Source organism: Acartia tonsa, chromosome 4 (assembly GCF_053477335.1).
Source record: "Acartia tonsa isolate MP-2025a chromosome 4, ASM5347733v1, whole genome shotgun sequence".
Classification (NCBI taxonomy): domain Eukaryota; kingdom Metazoa; phylum Arthropoda; class Copepoda; order Calanoida; family Acartiidae; genus Acartia; species Acartia tonsa.
In genome coordinates, this window is record NC_137263.1 from 56,741,708 (window position 1) to 56,765,595 (window position 23,888).

Here is a 23,888-nt window from a genome sequence, read left to right on the forward strand (position 1 = left end):
GTACCTTAAAACCGACTTAATTATTTTTTAAAAAAACTTAAATTACTTTAAAAATAAGAGGTCTACAAAAAAACCGATTGCATATCTGAATTCTATGAAAAATTTTACATCTACTACTTACTAAAAGAACCGGCTAGCTATAAAAAAAAAGTTGATACACCTTCTTTTATTCGAAAGCTATGCGATATAATAAAAAACTATTATGTAAAAAATTTTAGAATACACCTCCATGTAAAGAAAATATAATATATTTTCTAGATTATCCCCCCTAACAGCAAATGAATAAAGTCTAAATATGTGCTGAATGAATCATAGGGAATTTCCCAAGCAAGTAAAAATGAACTTTACATTGACTTTTTCTACTACTACAGCTTTTTAGGTATAAAAAAGGCAAAAAAATGTACAAGGCTTAAAAATGACTATAGATGAATAGTTATATACATAATAATTTCATTTGTCCCCAAAGTTTTATAATAACGTTATCTTATTGGTTGGCTTAACAACATTTGGGACCTTGTGGAATTTTGATTGGTTGGTTTATTAAGTTGAGTGTCCAAACGTTTCAATCAGTTAATTACACTAGGGCTAATTTTGTGTATCATCATTGGGGATGGACATCAATTTATCTGCAATTGTCTTACCCCTTTAGATCTTTGTTGTAACAGTCCCCCCTCTCCTTAAATTAAAATGTGTTGTTCAATATCAAAACATTTCAGAAGATAAACGTAAAATTTATTACGTACATATGACGATTAAAAAGCATTGGGCAACTATTTTTTCTGCCTAAATACATAGTTTACTTAATCATATGTTTTCAGTCAGAAATAACTTGGATAGAGAAATTTTATTTTTTAAGAAGCGAAGATACTCTAAAAATTTAATTTAAAATTATATTCTGCTTTTAAAGATACTAGCGGATAGGGGCTATGGGCAATTTGGAGGGTGGAGAAAAACTCCCAAAATATAGAGTTTAAAAAGATGTATGAGAAGCTTCACTGTAAAGAAGCACCATATCGGTTCAGTGGTTAGCAAGATCCCTTAGGACACACAGACATACGGTCATCCTTTTACTTTTATGTAAGGATATTTTTCTAAATTGTACAAAAATGTTTTAATTTTAACAAAATAACTTTTTCCCAGAAAGTTTGTATCTATGTAAACGAGCGAAGCACTGAAACGGTAGGACAGACATACGGTCATTCTTTTACTTTTATGTAAGGATATTTTACTAAATTGTACAAAATGTTTTAATTTTAACAAATTAACTTTTTCCCAGAAAGTTTGTTTCTATGTAAACAAGGATGACAACATCCAATAAAGCGAAGCACTGAAACGGTAGGACAAACGGACATTAACACTTATATAGTGTCAGAACTGAATAATCAGAATATAAAAGTATAAGAGACGAAGCAAAATTGTAAGTAAATTTGTTTAAAAACTGCTTGATACAGGATAAATAAGTTTATGGACAATACATACTTACATTTTTAGGACTTGATAATAGAGTTGCTTCGCTTATAACATTATACATTGTTGTCTCAGGAATCAATATACCAAAAATCAGATCAATCGGATAATTAGATCACATAAAAATTTGTTGTTAAAAAAGTAAAAAATCAACATGTTTAAAATGGACGTACGGACATTCTGGTAATGATTATAGAGTTGCTACGCTTTCTGAATCGTACCTAACTACTAAAAGAATCACCATGTAAAGTTTGAAATCGATAGGACAATTCTAACATGCCTAAATTAACGAAAAAAGCTATCCGTTACGGACGGACGAACCGACCCTAATTATAGAGAAGCTTCGCTTTTAAAAACACGTCTGAGTATAAAAAGCGACGTAAAGAAATTATGTAAGAAATGTTTGGCAATTTCCCTACTTGGTGATCTGGGTTATTTTTTAACCCCCCTCCCCCACCTTCCTTTTGATTCATTAATCTTTATATAATATTTTTCCTATAATTAAGTGTTGTATTCCCCCAATTATGAAAAACAAAATTTAGACTTCAGTAATAGGGCTTAAATTGAAAGCTAGAAAAAAATAGGATGATTGTTAATTAATAATGAGGTCAACTTGTGGTTGTACAAGTTAGTTACCGCTAGTTTGTACCTTTGTACCAACTAATTAGGATTAGATAAAAGTACCCTATGCTTATAAATTTAATGTTTTATGTCCCTTAATTGAAAATAGATAAGACAATGGCCGATAAATTGATGTATATCCCCAATGATGATACACGAACATACCCCTTCTGTAGGTTACAATTAGTGGTTGAAACGTTTGGACACTCAATCTAATGAACCAAACAATCTAAATTCAAGAAAACTACTCAAAGTTTTAAACTCATCAATTGAGAAATTGTTATTATAAAACTTTGGGACAGGTGTAATAAACAGGACAATGCCCCCCTGGAAAGGTCTAAATAAAGTTAAAAGGATATTGACAGAGATTTCTTATCAAATTTTGAGAAAGGGAAGCGGAAAAAGAAAGACGATACCTGAAAATTTTATATAATTCCTAGAAATGGATAAATGGGAAAAATTCACCTATTGGTTAGTTCGTTCATCCATAGAAGAGAAGGGGTTAGGTAAAGGGGGTGGATGGGGGAATCGTTATTTTAGCCGGCTACAAGTTTCATGTACTATGTGTAATATCCAATTAATAACTAATCCAGTTTCCTAGAAATATAAGACAAGAATAACGTACAAATAGGACAATTATTTGCAGGAGAGATACGCTGCAATTTTGACACACTTTTACGAATTTTGACAGCCATATTAATCCAAAATCGAGGTTGGTGTATTGACCCGGCCTCTATTGGTCCATTTAAGATATTACCCATCTAGACTTTTTAAAAGCTTAACGTTTACCTTTTTTTTAATGTAGTCATGGTAGAAATGTCCGATCGGTTTAAAACTTTACATGATGATTCCTAGGACAACACGGTAAAAGCACGGCATCTCTGTAATTAAATCCTAAAAATTAAAGCATGTCCTTTAACTGTATCCTGAATTTACGCAATTTTGACACAAATTTATGTATAATTATGTTTAGACGTACAAATTAATAAAGTCTGACACTCTATAAAAGCGTTCTGATTGAAGTGCTTCGCTTTTATAAATTTTGTCATCCTTGATATAATTAAATTACATTTTTTAGGAAAACGGCATAGACCCCAAAACGTCTGAGACAGAAATTCGTAAAGAACTTAAGAAAACAAAAATTCAGTTGAAACAGTACGAACTAAGAATAAAGGCACTAGAAGATGAACAGGTAATAGAATCTCAAGGACGTCCAAGCTTTTTTTTTTGGGGGGGGGGGTAATCTTTATATCATAGAGACAAGGACGTTCAAGCTACGCAGGGACAAGGGAATGCTATTCTGGCAAACAATGCTATAGAGCTGGTTTCATAGATATCCAGTTAAAACTAGATGATGAGATTAAGCAACTTTTGGCAGAATTTGATATGAAACTCAAGTATTACTTTATCAGTTTTTGCTTACTTTACTAAGAGCCATGAATAAATGATTGTCAGAGATTAGTTTCATGTTCAATTTCGATTTGGAAGAGATAAGTAAAGATTTTTACATCTCTTAAATATTTTATCTAAATCATAGACTGTACTCGTAAATTATATGTTAAATAGTGAATAAAATTAATTGAAAATCCCAAAAAGTGGAGCGCTGTAATACTTTGAAAAATATTTAAGATTGTTTGAATATTTATCTCATCTAAAAATGAAAAATAAAAAAAGTTTTTACGACATCTAGCAATAAAATTCTGAACTACATAACTATGCTTTTCCAAATCATACATTGTATAATATTTGTTGTGGTTTAATTTGGTATTTCTTGACAACATCTTGCCTCTAATTGCGGAACAAGTTGGAGGGAAGTGGCGAAATAGGGAATGTAAATAAGGAGCTTCCCTGAAATCATAAAATAATTTATCATGTCCTGCAATACTTGAACATAAAAAAACTAATCTTCTCGAATATTAACAATTTACAAACTTTTTACAGAACTTAAAATATGGGTAGTTTTCCCCAAAGTGCCTTGTAGAGCACAGAATCCCCCCTTTCCCTACCATTAATTAAAACAAATTGTAAACGATCAAAGGGGCGGGAGTTCTTTTGGTATAGCATTAAGGAAACCAAAAGATATAAAGAAAGGCACCAATATGCTTTTTTGTTATTAAGTTGCTCATCAAATAGAATTTAGTATTTTATGTTTTAGGTTTATTTATTTTTTAAAAGCGAAGTTTTTCTATAATTAGGGTCGGTCCGTAAGTCCGTACGTCCATTCGTTACAGTTAGCTGTTTCCGTTAATTTAAAAAGGTTAAAATTGTCCTATCAATTTTAAACTTTACATGCTAATTCCTATAGCAGTTAGGTACCACTTAAAAAGCGCAGCAACTCTATAATCGTTACCAGAAAGTTCATATGTCCATTTAAAACAGGCTTATTTTTTACAACAAATTTTTGTATGTTAAAATTATCCTAGTCATCTGATTTTTTGAATACTGATTCCTATTACAACAAGGTATATTGTTATAAGCGAAGCATCTCAATCAAGTCAATCAAGTCTTAAAAACGTCATTATGCCCTTAAACAGTAACATGTATTTAATCAGTTTTGCAACAAATTTACTTACAATTTTGTATAGACATATGCAATAATATTCAGTTTATTCAGTTCTGACACTCTACTAGTGTTAATGTTTGTTTGTCCTTCAATTTCAGAGCTTCGCTTATGGATGTTGTCATCCTTGTTTTAATAAGTAATGAACAATGAATTTTATTTTTGAGCTTTAAAGTAAGATGTATTTTAATTATTTAATCAATATGAAACTTTTGTCTTAACTTGCTTTAAGGGGTTAATAAAAGTGTTTGAAAATGCATCAAAGTAAAAATTCATTAAAATATTTTGTTTTTTGTCTTTAATCAGTTACAAATATTATGGAAAAGAAAAAAATTTAAAGATTTTATTTTTAGGAAGTAATTAATAATATTTTTTTAATCTCCCTACTTTTGAATTGTTTAGTAAGAATTCTGTTGTTTGTTTTGAATAATCGTCTGCTAATTTCTTATTTAATAGTGAGGTTTAGTGATGAGATTTAGCAAATTTAAACCCTTATCTACTTTACTATAAACCCTTTTTTATAATAGTTGACTCATCCCAAACATTCAAAACTTTTAAAGGTTTCGTGATTAGGTTGCGTGATTTTAATAGAATTGTTGATCAGACGGAACTTCCCTTGTCCCTGAAGCTACGGCACCCCAAAATAATTTTTTTTTTTTTTTGGGGGGGGGGGGGGGTAATTATCCCTTTTACTCCCCCCTCACTTGGACGTCCCTGTAATCGTTATATTATTACTTGGATGTTGCATCACATTTTTGTGTACTCTGATAAAGTAATTCTAGCAATTGGCTAAAATAACGATACCCCCCATCCACCCACTTTACCCAATCCCCTCCACTCCTACTGGATGAACAAATTGACCAATAAATGAGGTTCATATTAGCAATATTGATATATCTTATATCCATGGAACAGGTACAATTTGAATATTTGACGTACAAACAATAGTTGGTTGCAGAAAAGATACGCTTTATAAACGAAGTTTGTTTCAACTAATCTTTAAAATAAAGCAACATAATGTTTGTATGTCTCTTTGTCTGTTTGTTTGTTTGTACTTAAGGATCTCGCTAACCGCTTAAACGATGTGGTTCTCTTTTACAGGGTAACTTCTCATAGGTCCTGGGAAGGTTTGTAACTATTTTAGGGAGGGTACCAACTTGACCCATATCTTTCTAAAAACGAGTGGATGGATCCTAGGCATTTAGGAGATTGATGAAAATAAAATAGAGCCTAAGACACAAAATAAAAATGAAATAGCCTAAAACCTATGTAAAGCTTCCCTAAAACTAAGAACTCGATGGGTTCAGTGGTTAAATAGACCTTTGTGGACAAACAAATATAATAGGATAGAATTATATAAACGCACTATTTAACCCTTAACGGTTGAACGCCCCCCCATCCGGTTTTTTCTATCTCATTTTCTGTGTGTGAAAGATAAAGAGCCCAAACTGCGTGACTTTTTAAGTTTGGGTATGACACATAACTGAGAGTTGGAATTTTTTGAATATCTCCATCCTGGCGGGCACAGGATGCCAGCAAACCTGGCAGGGTCATCCAGGTAAAGAGCAAAAATATTTTTTTGACTTAAACAAAGTATTTTATCTTGCCAAAATACTAAAATATCCTCTAGTAGTACATCCTCATAATAAATACAGGTGTTCAAGTCAATTTCAGGTTCCAGGTATGATCCTGCAGGTCCTGATTCTCCAGGTCTCCAGAAATCTTTAAAAGGCTCCTGTGGCCTCAATTTTTGACTTAGAGACTTCAAATTTTAAACTTAAGCTTTTCTTACATGTCTACATAACGTATTAAAATTTCATAAAGATCCACCGCCGTTTTCCCGCCGACCGCCGACTGCGGCGGCTGGCAGCTGCCAAGTACAGCTGCGGCCGCTGAAATTTATATTTTGACATTTCAAATATAAAATTTACATAAAGATAAACATTTTCTGCAAAAAAAATTGTTCTTCTAGCTTCAAAAATAAGAAAATTACAGCCGTTTGAAATTTTTAAGTAAAAAAGGACCTAAAAACAAAGGTTGTTAAATAAAAGGGTGAAGGAAGCGAAAATTAATTTAGACTTACTTGAGGTCGGAAATTCATCATAACACAGGGGACTTGTACAAAAAAAATTTAGCCCTCTAGCTCTAATAGGAATTGAGATAATATGGGGGGGGGGGGGCGTTGAACGCCCCCCACCCGACTGATTAAGGTGCGGCAAGGGGCCCGACTGTTAAGGGTTAACAAACTACGACTAAATATAACAACAAAACATAAAAAAAATTTAAGTGAAAAAGTTTAGAATGTTGACAAGCTAGCATCAGCTGCTAGCATCATTTTATCAGTGTAAATGAAAATCTGATGCAACATCCAAGTAATAATATATCAATTAATTGCGTACAAAAATTACTAAAAAGTATCTTCATGCGTAAAATCTTTGTGTTTTAATTAGCGCCCACTGCATATCGCTCAGGTTAAGGGCCGGACCTTAATCATACAATAGCAGATGCTCTTTTGAAATGAGGAATGTTTTAATAGTTATTTCTCGCATCGTATTATAAACAGCTTTCCGCTGATACAAAATGTACAATTATAAGAAAAAAACCCGTTTTTTTAGACCCGAGATCCCAAAGGCACGGGCTTAAAAACTGGTTTTAATTTTATGATTGTACATTTTTATATTCGTAGAAAACTGGATATAATACGATGCTAGACATAACATTATATAACATCGAATTATACTGATAGAAAATGAAAATTTAAATAATTATAAGCTAAATAATCTACTGCTAAAAGATAACTAGCGGCAACACCCCTAGAGGCCTCGACCCCCCCCCGTTTCTATCTTCTATTTTAGTTTCAAAAAGAAAAAGTAAAAAGAAATTGAGGAAGGAATATTTTTGGGGGGATTGTTTGTGGATTCCTCCCAAAAATAACTATAAACCTTCCAAGGACCTACTGTAAAAAACTACACTGTAAAGGAAAACCGCATAGTTTATATTCTCTTGGGAGGGTGGTGGACCCTTCCCCAACATATTTATCAACCTACACTGTAAATGAAACAAGTATGATGACATCCATAAAAGCGAAGCACTAAAAGGGTAGGACAAACGGACATTAACACTTATATAGTGTTAGAACTGAATTACCAGAATATTTAATATAAGAGTCGAAGCAAAATTGATAGTAAATTTATTGAAAAACTGCTTAATACAGGATAATGTATATGAGGATATACTTACATTTTTAGGACTTGATTATAGAGTTGCTTCGCTTATAACATTATATTTTGTTGTCATAGGAATCAACATACCAAAAAATCACATCAATCAGATAATTAGATTACATAAAAATTAGTTGTTAAAAAAGTAAAAAAATCAACATGTTTAAAATGGACGTACGGACATTCTTGTAATGATTATAGAGTTGCTACGCTTTTCAAATTGTACCTAACTACTACAAGAATCACCATGCAAAGTTTGAAATCGATAGGACAATTCTAACATGCTTAAATTAACGGGAAAAAGCTATCTGTTTGTGACGGACGAACGTACGTACGGACGGACCAACTCTAATTATAGAAAAGCTTTGCTTTTAAAAACGTATCGGTTCATTCAGCGTTAAGCGAGATCCTTAGTCTTCAGCCATTCAGAGATTCTGTTACTTTTGTATATGGACAAAATAAAAAAATGATATTTGAATGTTTGTAAATCGTTTATAAAGGGTTAAATTCTCATTTGTTTTTTAGTTTTGATTTTCACCGCCAGGTGTACATATTTTTTTTCAAAAAAATTGTTATTATGGTTGTTATACCAAGTTATTTTAATAATTGTAGTATTTTCATTCAAAATGTAGTTTTTTTTGTGTTTAATAAGCCATATATAATTATTTACTTTCATATTAGGGAAGGTCAATAAGTTTGACATTATTAAAATAATTATAATAAAAACTCATCATTACTTGGTAATCATAGTCAGAAGCGCTTTTACCACTCCAACAAAATTTTGAAGGACAGTTAAGTCCAATAATTAAAACGTAGGTATCTTTAATACAAAGCAGAACGATGTATGTCTGTTTGTTGCCAAGGAACCTGCCAACCGCTGAACCGATCGGGTTCTCCTTTACAGGGTAGTTTCTCATAGGTCCCGGGGGGGGGGAGGTTGGACACCCCCAACCCCCCCAAAAAAAATTTTTCTTTTTAAAATTAAAATAGTGGGGTCGACTATCCCACCCCCCTAAAAAAAAATTTCACCCCAAAAAATTTTTCTTTCTTTTTTTCTTTTAAATCTAAAATACGAAAAATCGGTTTGATCAAACCTCTTGGGGCAAAGCCCTTAGATGCTAGGGGCGAAGCCGCTAGTATATCAAATAGTGGCTACTCCCTTCGAAATCAATGAAATCAGGAGGGGGAGGAGAGGTGATTTGAATTTTCAATTTTGGAAAGAAATTGTACATATTTTTTTTTTGGGGGGGGGATTAATTTGTTCTAGTTATAACCTTTCCTGGACCTATAAAAAGCTTCACTGCAACCATTCGGATCTTTGTACACCTGAGGGCAGTACAGGTGGAGCGATGAAAATTGACTCCCCCATGTTCTAAATTAATTTTTGTGGAGAGTAATTTTGTTCTAGGGGTGAATTCTCTTGAAATGTTAGAGATACCATTCCCAAAAATAGGTTTAAACCTTCCCTAGGCATATAAGAAGCTCACTTTAACGGAGAACTATTTCGGTTCAGCAAATACTTACATTTTAGAACTATACAGATGCTTCGCTTATAATATTGGACCTTGTTGTCTTAGGAATCGTTTTGTCAAATATCAGATGAAAAGGATAATTTTATAATACAAAAAGTAAAAAAACAGCTATTTTAAATGGACGTGTGGACTTTCTTGTAAATCGTATTGTTACCTGAAACGTTATAAAATGTTTGAAATCTATAGGACAATTCTTAAATTTTAGTAATGGAAACTTGTCATTCCCACCCCCTTTTACCCTATCCCCTTCCCTTATACTGGATGGACGAACTGACTAATAAATGACAGATAAAATAACAATCTAAATTGACGACAATTTTTCCTGTCATAATAATATCCACGTATATTCTATATCCATTAATTTAATAGCTAAATGTTTGTAGTATAATGACATCTTTAACAAATGTTAATGAACTTAAAAACATGGTTGACAACATATGCACACTTTAGGAAGTTAAAATATTAAATAACATTCATTTTTACAATTTAAAGTTTAATTTGACAGTATTTTAACTAGGGTTGGGCCAGATACTTTTTTGGCCGGATACCGGATACAGGATATCCGGCTGATTTCTAATGCCGGATAACCGTTATTCGGCCGGATATCTGGTGGGTGTGTGTGTGTTTGTAAGTCCGTCTGTACCGAAGGATCTCGCTTACCGCTGAACCGATCATATCGTTCTCATTTCCAAGGTTGCTTTTCATTAGATCTGGAAAGATTTTAAAATATTTTTTGGAGGTGGGGGTGGGGGCGGGGGGGGATACCAACTACCTCTCAAGAAAAACCGCTGAACTGATATGGTTCTTTACAATGTAGCTTCTCTTAGGTTTATAACTATTTTTGGGGAGGGTATACCACACTCCCAAGTGAAATCGCCCTTTTAAAAAAATGACCCCACTACCCATTTTTTAAAGATGAAAATTTTAAAAGCTAGAAAGATATCTTTATCTCATTGTTTTTTTTAAAGCAAAGCTTTTTTATAATTAGGGTTGGTCCGTCCATCTGTCACAGAAAGCTCTTTTCGTTAATTTAAATAGGTTAAAATTGTCCTATCGATTCCATGGTGTTTTCTGTAGTAGTTAGGTACGATTTAGAAAGCGTAGCAACTCTATAACTGTGACCATAATGTCTGTACGTCCATTTTAAACATGTTGATTTTTAACTTTTCATCAAAATGTAAGTATGTCCTTAAACAATATCCTGTATTAACGTAGTTTTTCAACAAATTTCCTTACAATTTTGTTTCTACTTTTATACATTTATATTCTGATTATTCAGTTCTGAGTCTGACACTCTACAAATATTAATGTTCGTTTGTCTTACTGTTTCAGAGCTTCGCTTTTATGGATGTTGTCATCCTTGTGTTATTCTAAAATATAATATAAAAATTCAAGCAAGATATTTTAAATTTATACCTTTTGAAACATACCATAAATTGTATATTTAATTTAACATAACAAGTTTTCATTTGTTGTATTGTACATTTTATCCAGGGAGGGAGGGGACACTGGGCTGTTTATTACACTAGTCCCCAAAGTTTTATAGCAACGTTTTCTCATTGGTTGTCAAAACAAGTTTGCAGCGTTTATTTAATCAAGATTGGTTGGCTAAATTAAGTTGAGTGTCAAAACGTTTCAACCACCAATGGTAATCTGCAGAAGTGGTAGTTTTGTTTATCATCATATGGGATGTTTATCAATTTTTCAGCCATTTTCTTCTCCCTTTAGATTCCTGCATTTATTATTTTATTTTGTACTTTTCTTACTACAAAATTATTATATAGACTTTAAAGCGAAGCTATTCTACAATTAGGACAAATACGTACGTCCGTTATAGCTCCAAAATTTATCACAGTTAGATAAAAAACGATCCTCCCAATCCAACCCTACCCTCCTACTAGATGAATGAACTGACCAACAAATGTTGTACATATCAGCAAACCTAAATTGACGACAAATTTTCTTCTATCAATATATCCATGTATATCATATATCCATTTCCTTAAGCGTAATAGAGGTCAAATGATTGTCGAGGTTTCGTGATTTCAGTTTTCAATATATTTTTTTTCTGTAACTATGAGAAAACAAGGATGACAACATCCATGAAGGCGAACCCAATAAAAAGACACAGATTTAAAAATTCATATGCTAGTCCAGGGGCGTCCAAGCTTTTTATTTTGGGGGGGGGGCCGGGGGGGGTAAAATTTTTTTAAGGGGGGGGGTAATTCGGTTCTGGGGTGGTAAAATGGCGCTCGAAGCGCGCCGCAAATTTTTTTTACCCCTCAAATCTGTTGGCAGGGGTAAAATTTGTTTACCCCCCCCAAAATTTACCCCCGGGGTAAAATTTTTTGGGGGGGAAGTTAAATGTTATCAAAAATTTAGTATTAAAAATGCGCGCAAATTTTTTTTGTTAGAGATTTTCTATTTTGAGGGTGGTATTTACCCCCCCAAAATTGTTTGGGGGGGGGGGGGTAAATACCCCCTCCTAAATGGTTGGGGGTGCCTACGGCACCCCCAGGGTAGGGGTAAATTTTAAATGAGGGGGGGTAATCGCCCCATTACCCCCCCCCCCCCCTTGGACGCCTATGTATGCTACTTATGATCCTAAAAGATTAAAAATTAATAGAAATTGCATAAGAAAAGAAAGAGTTATTTATCACATCGTATTATAGACAGCTTTCTGTGAATATTAAAATGAAATCATAAGATTAAAACCAGCGAGTGGCCGAGGGCCAGGGTTAACAAAACCGGTATCAACTTATGATTGTTATTTTAATTTCCGTAGAAAATTTCTGTAATTCGATGCTTTACATGATTTATCATTTTGGCTGAGAACAGGTTCTAAATCAGCGGATATTAATCGGTTTCGAAGCCATGCTGGAAAAATTCTTATACTTTTTAGACATACAAATATTTTTTTGAGTTACTACGTTTAGTATACATATATAACAAAACAGTCATAATGACAGAATCTCTCTTTATATTTAAACAACATCACATAAAAGCGAAGCTCTGAAACGGTATGACAGACGAACATTAACTCTTGTAGAGTCTCAGAACTGAATATACAAAATAAGAATATATAAGTTTTGAAAACATGTTATATAAATTAGTTGCAAAATTTCTTAAATACAGAATTCTGTTTAAGGACATGCAGACATTTTAAGGACTTGTTTATAGAGATGCTTCGCTCATAATATTGTACCTTATTGTAATTGGAGTCAGTAATCAAAAAATCAGATCAATCGGATGATTTTATCACATAATTTTTTTTGTTAAAAAATAAAAAAAATCATGTTTAAAATGGACGTACGGACATTCTGGTAACGATTATAGAGTTGCTACGCTTTCTAGAACGTACCTAGTTACTACAGGAATCATTATGCAACGTTGAAATCGATAGGACAAATCTCACATGCCTAAATTAACGAAAAAAGCTATCCGTTACGGACAGACTGACTGACCGAACCTAATTATAGAAAAAAACACACTTTTGTAGCATTGACAGAAAATATATCTTACAACATTTAGAAAAGATACGCATGTAACTCGAAATGTTTCGTAAAAAGTTAAATCCTTACTTTTTGCGTTCCCATATATTTATTACGTTTGTGTGTGCTTGAATGTTTTGAGAAGCGAAGTTAGCTACTCTATAACTATTTGTTGCTAAGTCTGCTTGTCAAATTAAGTTAACCCAATTCATCTGATTTTTAGATGAAAAGATTTCCAGGACAAAAAGGTACATTATTTTAGCATCCCTACAATCAAGCCCTAAAAATCTACACAATTTCGCTGCAAGTTTGTTTTACAATACTGTGTATATGTGGTATACTGACATTTGACCGATCACAGAGTAGCTACGCTCCTGCTCTGTTTAAGCCCGCGGAATCTATCAGACCTTACGCCGCTAGAGTAGGGTTCGAACCGGCACCTTACCGCAAATACCTTTAGATTAATATTCTGTTTATTATTTTTTGACAAGCTGAAAGTGTTCATGTTGGTTTGTTTTACAGTTCAATTTCAGAGCTTCACTTTTATGGATGTTGTAATCCTTGTTAAAAGCGAAGCTTTTCTATAATTAGGGTCGGTCCGTCCGTCCGTCCGTACGTCTGTAACGGATAGCTTTTTTCGTTAATTTAGGCATATTAGAATTGTCCTATCGATTTCAATTTTTGTATTGTGATTCCTGTAATCGTTAGGTACGATTTAGAAAGCGTAGCAACTCTATAATCACTACCAGAATGTTTTTACGTCCATTTTAAACATGTTGATTTTTTTACTTTTTTAACAACAAATTTGTATGTGATCTAATTATCCGATTGATCTGATTTTTGGTATACTGATTCCTGGGACAACAAAGTACAATATTATAAGCAAAGAAACTCTATAATCAAGTAACAAAAATGTAAGTATGTCCATAAACATTATCCTGTATCAAGCAGTTTTTTAAAACAAATTTACTTACAATTTTGCTTCGACTTTCATACATTTATATTCTGATTATTCAGTTCTGACACTATACACGTGTTTAATTTTATGTCCGTTTGTCCTACAGTATCAGAGCTTCGCTTTTATGGATGTTGTCATCCTTGCGTGTTATTGACATAGTTTTAAAGGAAAATCTTAATGAATCTACAGAAACTAAAAGAAATTAAAGAAATTGTTAAAAAAATATTGCAGATATGTTTTCTTCCCTTATAATTGAGAATCTATGAAGCATAATGATATCCTAGTATATAAAGTAGCAAGCTTTTTTTTGTCTGTAGCGAAGGATCTCGCCAACTGGTGAGCCAATATGATTATGCTTCACAATGAAGCTTCTTATACGTCCAGGAAAGGTTTTTAACTATTTTGGCGAAGGATACCACCAAACTCCCACGAGAAATTACCCCACCTAAAAATTAGTTTAACCTTTCTTTTTAAACCTACAATTTTCAGTGGGGGGGGAAGGGGGGGGGGTCGAATTTACCACAGCCCCAAGGTCCCCTAGAGTCCTCCTCTAGGGGACCTAGCCGCTAGTGTAAAATATTTCAGTATTTAAATCGACTAAAACTTATCTTTATATAAAAGTAATAGGTTGTTTGTGTGCCCCTAGAGGCCTCTATGTCCGCTTATATAAAAGTAACTGGAGTTCTGTCTTTGTGTGTCTGTCTGTAGCTTAAGATCTTGTAAACAAGTATACCGATATTGTTCTCCTTTGCAGTGAATCTTCTCATAAGTCCAAATAAAGGTTTTGATATCTCTTCCCTCCATAGGGAAATTGGCCCAGAAAATTAATCCCCCCACAATTTTTATACTGTTTCTTTTTGATATTAAAATTGAAATAGGTGGTCAACTTAACCCCTAGGGCCTCTAGATGCGTAGTAGCTAATGAATCTTTTATGTATCTTGTAAATAAGGACACATCGACTTTGACATGGTGTTTAATAACAAATGAAAAACAAAGATGGCAAAATCTATAGGTTAATAATAAAAATATTTACAAAATGTAATTCATAGATAAAAATCAAAAAGAGTAATTTAGTAGATGCTCAAATGGATATATTATTACTTGGATCTTACACCTGATTAAATGTACTCAAATTAAGATACCCTAAATCCACCCAGTTTATCTCATTCCCCTTCCCTTGTAATGAATGAACGAACTGACCATTAGCGAGTTCCATATTATCAAGCTTTTTGATTAGTAGAATCTTCAGAAAAATACAGTATTCTATTCCGGTGCACTCTGTCAAATTGCTTAAAAATCACTATACTCCAATGCCCCCCCCCCCTCCTTTTTTAAAATCGAAGCTTTTCTATAATTAGGAATAGTTTTTTTCGGCATGTTTTCTTTGTGCTTTTGATTTCAAACTTTGCATGGTGATTCCTGTAGTAGTTAGGTACGATTTAGAAAGCGTAGCAACTCTATAATCATTACCAGATTGTCCGTATGTCGATTTTAAACATGTTGATTTTTTTTAACAACAAATTTTTAAACAAATTTACTTACAATTTTGCTTGGACATTTATATTCTGATTTATCAGTTATGACACTATACAAGTGCGTTTGTCCTATCTTTTCAGTTCTTCGCTTTTATGGATGTTGTCATCCTGGTTAAATTGAACTTAAAATAACTGTTGGTGTAGTAGTTGGCCATAACCCTGCGGGGTCTAAATCTTCGGTACCCTAACTTAAATATTATTGATATATTTAAATATTTGATTTTATCGTTTTTTTTAGGAGTCCAAAGTTGACCGACCCGAGACAAACGACCTGGCAATGAAGTACGAACGGGACCGTCAGCTGTTATTAACACAGGTTGATGGATAGATAGATAGATAGACATATAGATGGACACACAAACAGATAGATAGATAGATGAAAGTTGATCGACCCGATACAAACGACCTTGCTATGAAATACGAACGGGACCGTCAGCTGTTATTAACACAGGTTGATAGATAGATAGACATTTAGATGGATAGATAGATAGATTAAAGGTTGACCAACCCGAGACAAACGACCTGGCGATGAAGTACGAACGGGACCTTCAGCTTTGATAAACACAGGTTGATAGATAGATAGATATATACACTAATAGATTGATATATAGTTGAAGAGATAGACATTCAGACAAATAGATAGATAGATGAAAGGTTGATAATTTGTAATGCAACATAAACTTTCTAGTATAGTGGGTGCGGCACATAAATAAGGACTTTTTTAAAACCATAGCGTCAAAACTACTTTATTAATTAGGACTTTTGACCCCACTAAAAATAAACTTTGGTAATGACCTTTTAGCCCATACAAATCTTCGGGCGATAGAAGACGTGTGAGTAATTAATAGTTGTGAAATAAATAGATGAACAAAAAATATACAAACAGATCGATAGATTGATGAAAAGTTGACCGATCAAATACAAGTAATCTGACCACGAAGTACTAGAAGTGCACATACCACAATTTTGGGTACTACGCCACTACAATGATAATGATCAGAATTGTTTTTAGGCTGAGGCAGAAAAGTTATCGCTACAACAAAACCATCAAATCCAGATGAAAGAGATGGAAAGTAAGCTGTCGCAGCTGAGTCAACAGCTAGCGGCTGACAGACAGCTGTTTCAAGCTGAGCGGGCACAGTTTCAGGTAATATTGTAGCATCGTTTAGTCAACAACCACCAGCTGCTGATAAGTAGCTGTCATCCAGCTATTTCAAGCTGTTGAATAGATTACTTTGGAAATGGAAAAAGGAACGTGTATTGTATCTCAAGAAATAAAATTCAATGTGTCTCAAAGTGAGTGCTTATTTAGACAAAACTCATTCATTTTCTGGTTTGCTAGTATTGTCAAATTACTGTTTTCACTTCTTTATAAGCCCAAATTTCTTTTGTTTTTACAATTGTTTTTAGTTATTATCAATAATTTCAGGGAAGCTTTATATAGTGCCTATAAAAAATGACGTCATATTGTTTTACGAATGGTCAATTAGGATTAATAATGTCCTACCATTGGTAATATAGTCTGTGTATTGGCCTATCATCGGTCATTTGCATTGTATGACGTCACTATACAGACTTCATTTCAGGTGCAGCTGTCACATGATCGAGAACAGCTTGAGTCAGAACTGTCAGACCTGGGGCAGCAGATAGACATGGAGCGGCAACAGCTGGAGGAGGAGAAACATCAGCTGTTTATACAAATGGAGCAGGGACCAATTCTTAAACTTTTTTTGTTGGGTTGAAATACAATTTCATGATTTATGTCGACTTTGATAAAAAAATTATCATGGTTTACATTATTTAATTGTTATCTAAATTTTCAAATAACAATTATAATGAAACATTAGCTGTTTGTACAAATGGAGCAGGGACCAATACTTAGATAATACATTTTCTCGTATTCATTCGAATCCGGTGGATAGGAACCGGTTCTCATCCATACGAAAAAACTATGTCTAGCATCGTATTATATTCAGTTTTCTACGAATATAGAAATGTACAATCATAAGATTAAAACCAGTTTTTTAGCCTGTGCCTCCGGCACCTCGGAGCTAAAAAAACTAGTTTTAATCTTATAATTGTACATTCTATATCCGCGGAAAGCCGTTTATAATACGATACGAGAAATAACTATTCTCTCTTGGTTAAACCTAAAACATTGTGTTGATATTTAAATTTAATGTATAAAATGTTCATGGTTTTACATATCTATAATACAAAGTAGAACGATGTCTGTCCGTCTGTCTGTCCGTCTGTCTGTCCGTCTGTCTGTCCGTCTGTCTGTCCGTCTGTCCGTCTGAAGCTTAAGATCTCAGTAACCACTGATCCGATTGGGCTCTACTCTTCAGGGAATATACCTACTGGTCCTGTGATGGTTTTAACCCCCCAAAAAATGAAAATACCCCCCCCCAAAAAAATTTTTTTTTTTTAACTTTTTCTTTTTAAATCTAAAATACGAAAAATTAAGTTGATGAAACCTCTTGGGGCAAAGCCCCTAGAGGCTAGGAGCGAAGCCGCTAGTTCTTATAATAAAGTAAAATAATCTCTGTCTGTACCAAAGAATCTCGCTAACCACTGAACCGATATAGTTTACCTTTACAGTGCAGCTTTTCATTCGTCCTGGGAATGTACATAGGTATTTTGGGGAAGGTTACCCCCCCCCCCCTCCCAAGAGAAATCGTCAAAATTAGCGGATATTTTAGTAAACGGCTGATCGCAACATAGATTGAAAAGAAAAAATTTACGTGCCCCTAGAGGCCTCAAGAGGCGTAGCCGCTAGTATATAAATAAATAAGGAATTTTCAAATAACATCAAGTTTTTAAAATAAAATTTTTATCGTTCAAAACTATTAGTCCCTATCAAACTTAGTATTATTTGGTTTGTTTCTATCAGGGTTTCTATAAATAAATTATACAGTAAAATTAATATAAAGTAAAAGAAAACTTTCCTTTGAATAATTAAATTTTAAATTACATAAAATAAGTTAAGTATTGACTTCAGGAGAAAAGTCAGCTGTTACGACAGCTTGAGTTTGACCGCCAGCAGCTCAGAATTCAACAAGAACAAGAGAAAGAACATCAGATAGCCGATATACAGGTAAATAGATAGATAGTCAGCTGTTTTGACAGCTGGAGTTTGACTTCCAGCAGCTTAGAATTCAACAAGGACTAGAGAAAGAACATTAGATAGCTGATATACAGGTAAATAGATAGATAGTCAGCTGTTGCGACAGCTGGAGTTTGACTTCCAGCAGCTTAGAATTCAACAAGGACTAGAGAAAGAACATTAGATAGCTGATATACAGGTAAATAGATAGATAGTCAGCTGTTTTGACAGCTGGAGTTTGACTTCCAGCAGCTTAGAATTCAACAAGGACTAGAGAAAGAACATTAGATAGCTGATATACAGGTAAATAGATAGATAGTCAGCTGTTGCGACAGCTGGAGTTTGACTTCCAGCAGCTTAGAATTCAACAAGGACTAGAGAAAGAACATCAGATAGCTGATATACAGGTAAATAGATAGATAGTCAGCTGTTGTATCAGCTAGAGTTTGACCGCCAACAGCTGACAATCCAACAAGAACAAGAGAAAAAATATCAGATAGCTGATATACAGGTAAATAGATAAATAGTCAGCTGTTGTGACAGCTAGAGTTTGACCGCCAACAGCTGAGCATCCAATAGGAACAAAAAAAAGAATATCATATATACAGGTAAAGAGATAGATAGTCAGCTGTTGCGACAGAGTTTGGTCTCATTTTTGTATGTTAGAATTGTTTAATCATTTTAAAACTTTGCACGGTGATTTCTGTAACAGTAAGGCACACTGAACTAGTTGGATTGGAGTTTTTGTTGAAACTGAATGACAATTCCTGTATTATACAATCCGTCCGTTCTTTAACGGCTAGCTCAGATCGTTCACTTAGAAATGTTATATTTAAATTTGTGATGCCTTATGCAGATCTGACATAAGAATATATCAGTATCTATCTATTTAATTTATGAATTTGATATTTATATCCTTATTATTATTCTATAATTTATTGGGTTTTTAAAAAAAAGAGTGCAATATTGGTAAATTATTAAATAGATAATCATTAAAATCAATAAAAATAAATATAATCATAGATAAAATTGATTACATGAAGCAATTTAATTAAGAAGATTAAAAATACAGTTAAAAATTACATCAAGAGTTTAATTGCTTCGTCCATAGCGTTTTCGACGATGAGAGAGCCAGAGTTGTTGGATGGTGTGTTCGGCTTGGCTGTGAGCAGTCCCTTGGTCTCTAGGAAGGCAGTAAATTTCAGCTCAGCTTTGGCTCTCTCTTTTCTGGCTCGCGGTTTTCTTTGCAGGGCTCCCACGAAAAAATTGGCACAGGATTTATTTAGCTTGTTTGTCAGGTGGACGCCGTCGACAAGAGATCTGCTGCTAAAAGTGTTGTAGCCAATTATGCTCTGGAAGTCTAAAAATTCTGTACCTTCCGGGAGCTCTAAGCAGTGTTGTAGGTATGTGTTGAATAATTTTGTGTAACCTACCATGGATATGAACTGGTTAAACTTGTCCAAGATGGCGTGTGCTTGCAGGCCGCAGCAGGCCTGTAGGTGTCTAGGGAATGCACCAACCAAGAAAATACGACCTTTGAAGTGATAATTTATCTGTGTGATGAGTTTATCAATGTTGTAAACGAGGTTGTCCATGTCTTGGTCACTGAGGATGGCAGGGTTAAGCAGATGAAAGGTTCGTTGTCCATTACTATTGTAGTCAGCCCAATGTGTTTGTTTATTGAGCATCTCATTTCCAAGTAGCCCAATGAACAAAATGTCGTCTTTTTGACTTGTAGAAAGAAATGACAGGTCCTGTTGGAGTAAGTGTTCTAGGAACTTTCCGCTTTTGCAGTTGGAGATTACTTGGATACCTTTGGACTGGCAGAGTTCCTGAAGGTAGGGCTTTATGTCTGACATCATGCTGCTACCAAGTAAGTAAATACTTTTTCCGCTGTTGACGTCAGTTTGGGAACTTGCCTTGACTCCAGCAATTATGGAAGCAGTAGAGGGAAGCTTTACAGTAATAGTGGGGGACAAACTTTCGATGACAGTGGACAGGGAGGATCTTTATATCCTAATATCTATAATTTTAGGAAGAAAAAGACCATTACAAACGTAGCATTCAAACACTGGAAACAAAGTTGAACAGATGTAATTCTGAAAATCAGGTTTAACATTGTTTTTGTAATCATAAAGATAATCACACAAACCTAGTTTATTTGCTGCTTGAGGCTAAAAGTAAAATTTTTTTTAGGGGGGGGGGGTCCTGGGTTAGATTTTTAAAGCCGAGGAGTGAGGTACTACACCAAAAAGTAGTTATAAACCTTCCCTCTACCTCTAAGAAGCTTTACTGCAAAGTAATTAAAGTCCAGTAATTAGCGAGATTTTCATCTACAGACAAAGAGACACATCCTGTAACTTTATTATAAGGACTAGCAGCTTCGCCCCTAGCCTCTAGGGGCTTTGCCCAAAAAGGTGATGAAAAAATTTTTTTGGTGAAATTCGTAAAAGGACTAAGGAAATCTTCAGCAAAAAAAATATATGGGGGATTTTTTGTTTTTGGGGGGGTTGGGGGTGTCCCACCACAGGACCAGTAGGTATATTCCCTGAAGAGTAGAATCCGATTGGTTCAGTGGTTGCCGAGATCTTAAGGGACGGACAGACGGACAGACAGACATCATTCTACTTTGTATATTACTAGCGGGTTCGCCCCTAGCCTCTAGGGGCTTCGCCCTATATAGTTTTGGAAAGTCAACCCTCTTTAATAGAAATATTTAAAAAAATTATTCTTTGTTTAATTACTCTGTGGTAAAATTAAACCCAGGTTGTGCGCTTTATGCACAAAAATTTTAATTTGTACAAATTAAACCCAGGTTGTTTGCCGTATACACAAAAATTTCAATTCGTAAAAATTAGACCTAGGTTGTTCGCATACACAAAAATTAAAAAAAAAAAAAAATAATTGATTTTTTTTTTCGGGGGGGGGGGGAGGGATTCATGGGGGCTTCGCCCCATGTTGCAGTGGGGTTCCCCCACCCAAATTTCTGGTTTTTGTTTTAAAAAAATTAAAAAAAAAAAAAAATTGGAAGTGGGGATTTTTTTATTTTTGGAGGGGTGTCCCACCCCCCAAGAAAATAGCTTAAAACCACCAGAGGACCAGTAGGTATATTCCCAGAAGGGTAGAGCCCAATTTGATCAGCAGTTACTGAGATTTTACAAAAAAATGTAAAAAAAAAATTTTGGGGGTTGTTTTTTTTTTATTTTTGGGGGATTGGGGGTGTCCCACCCCCTAAGAAAATAGCCTAAAACCACCACAGGACCAGTAGGTATATTCCCTGAAAAGTAGAATCCGATCAGTTCAGTGGTTACCGAGATCTTAAGGGACAGACAGACAGACAGACGGACAGACGGTCAGACGGACAGACATCAAGCTACTTTGTATTATAGACTAGCAGCTAAGCCCCTAAGAGCTATTAGGGGCACTTAAGGTAGGGGGGGGAAAAGTCGACCTCATCCCATTTTAAAGCGGGGGGGGGGGGGGGGGCGAAAGTGACACTTTTTGAAACCAAAACTAAAAGTCAAAGGAACTCAACTAAAAAAAAGAGTTACAGGTCTGAGACTTTGCAAGGCAGTTGCTTTATAGGGGTACATTATGGAACTGTGAAGAAACGGCGGCGCAACCGCCGAAAACCGCCGAGAAAGGCAAAAAAATTTCGGCGGCAAACGGCGGTTTTCGGCGGTTGCGCCGCCGTTTCTTCACAGTTCCATAATGTACCCCTATAAAGCAACTGCCATGCAAAATCTCAGACCTGTAACTCTTTTTTTTAGTTGAGTTCCTTAGTTGACTTTTAGTTTTGGTTTCAAAAAGTGTCACTTTCGCCCCCCCCCCCCCCCCCTTTGAGTTTGAAAAGAGTAAAAGAAGTTTAAAACCTTCCCAGGACATCTAAGAAGCTTCACTTTAAAGGAGAACAATATCGGTTCAGCCGTTAGCAAGATCCTTCGGGACAGACAAAAAAAAGCTTACTACTTTATATTATAGGATAGATAATTGCGGTATTTATAGATCTGTTAATGTCATGACAAATGATAGAATCGTCCTAATATTTTAAAACTTATTATTGTTCAGGTATTGACCCAGGAACTGCATTCACTGAGAAGCCTCCAGCAAGCTAATGAGGTAGGAGCCATGCAGGGAAGAGCATTGTTGGTTTATTACACTAGTCCCAAAAGTTTTAGAATATCCTTTTCTTATTCACTAGCCTAATAACCCCAGGGAATTTTGATTGGTTGGTTCATTAAGTTGAGTGTCCAAACTTTTCAACCACCGCACTGATTGAAATCTGCAGAAGAGGTAATTATTATGTGCATCGTCATTGGGGATGTACATCAATTTATTGGCCATTGCCTTAACCCTTTGAATCCCTGGGTAGCAGTTAGGAATCACAGGGGATAAGACAATGGCCAATAAATTGATGTACATAAATTGGTGAATTACTCACTTGTGGGAGGAGAGAAGCAGCTTATAGTGCATAATAAAAAATGACGTCATACAATACAAATGATCAATGATAGGCCAATATACATTTATTACACTGTATAATACATTTAAAGGAAGCTTTGCATAGGTCCCTGGATAGTTTTAGGCTATTTTCCATATCCATATCCCTACGAATCTAGATCCGCTGTATACTAGGGCTGCAACCGCTAGTCATTAAATAATTAAATAAGTGGATTCATTATTACTTGACTGTTGCACCAGGTTTTCAAATGCTCTAATATAATGATACCCTCAGCTGGCTAAAATAACGATAACCCCTCTTCACTCTCTTAACCCCATCCCCTCCCCTTCTACTGTATGAACGATTTGACCAATCAATATTGTCCATATTTGCAACTTAAATTGACGACAAATTATGCCCTGTCAATATATCCACTTATCTTATATCCATTGTATTAAAAGTTTTCTTGATCAGCTGAAAATTGATTACCCATTTGTTCCCTAATTTCCGAAATTGTACGACAGATAACCTATCTATTAATTTTTCAAATTTTGATTTTTTAGCTAGTAGTAAATATTGAGATAGGATGAGGGTACAGAATTGGAAACCAAGATTCAGCTGACCGTGTTCTTTGTATTTAGACAAACCTGAATGAAGAAAGTTTGCTAATAATATCAAGTCTAACACAAGAAAAAGAAGAATTACAAAGATGTTTAAACCAAGTCGTCTCAGGAATAAAACTTTACAAGTATTTTTTCCAGTAGTGGCTTCGAAACCGACTAATATATATATACTGGATTAAGCCAGTTTCTAAGCCACACTAAAAAAATAAAGTATAGCATTGTATTACAGACAATTTTCTAAGAATATTTTAATAAAAACAAGGATGACAACATCCATAGGTAGCGAAGCACAAAAAATCGTGGATGGAAATACGTAAAAGTAGATTTAAAGT

The 23,888-nt window shown here is 34.5% G+C and overlaps 1 protein-coding gene across 1 annotated transcript in view; it reads left to right on the top strand.

Moving 5' to 3' along the window:
- Positions 1–23,697, top strand: part of LOC145315565 (uncharacterized) — a 50,923-nt gene extending 27,226 nt beyond the window's left edge. Inside the window, exons 6-13 of the mRNA XM_080155547.1 lie at positions 3,167–3,280; positions 15,625–15,702; positions 16,399–16,533; positions 16,973–17,092; positions 18,385–18,483; positions 20,528–20,602; positions 22,561–22,611; positions 23,575–23,697. Coding sequence (XP_080011673.1) covers positions 3,167–3,280; positions 15,625–15,702; positions 16,399–16,533; positions 16,973–17,092; positions 18,385–18,483; positions 20,528–20,602; positions 22,561–22,611; positions 23,575–23,697 — 795 coding nt within the window. The remainder of the gene's footprint in view (positions 1–3,166; positions 3,281–15,624; positions 15,703–16,398; positions 16,534–16,972; positions 17,093–18,384; positions 18,484–20,527; positions 20,603–22,560; positions 22,612–23,574) is intronic.
- The last annotated feature ends 191 nt before the right edge of the window (positions 23,698–23,888 follow it).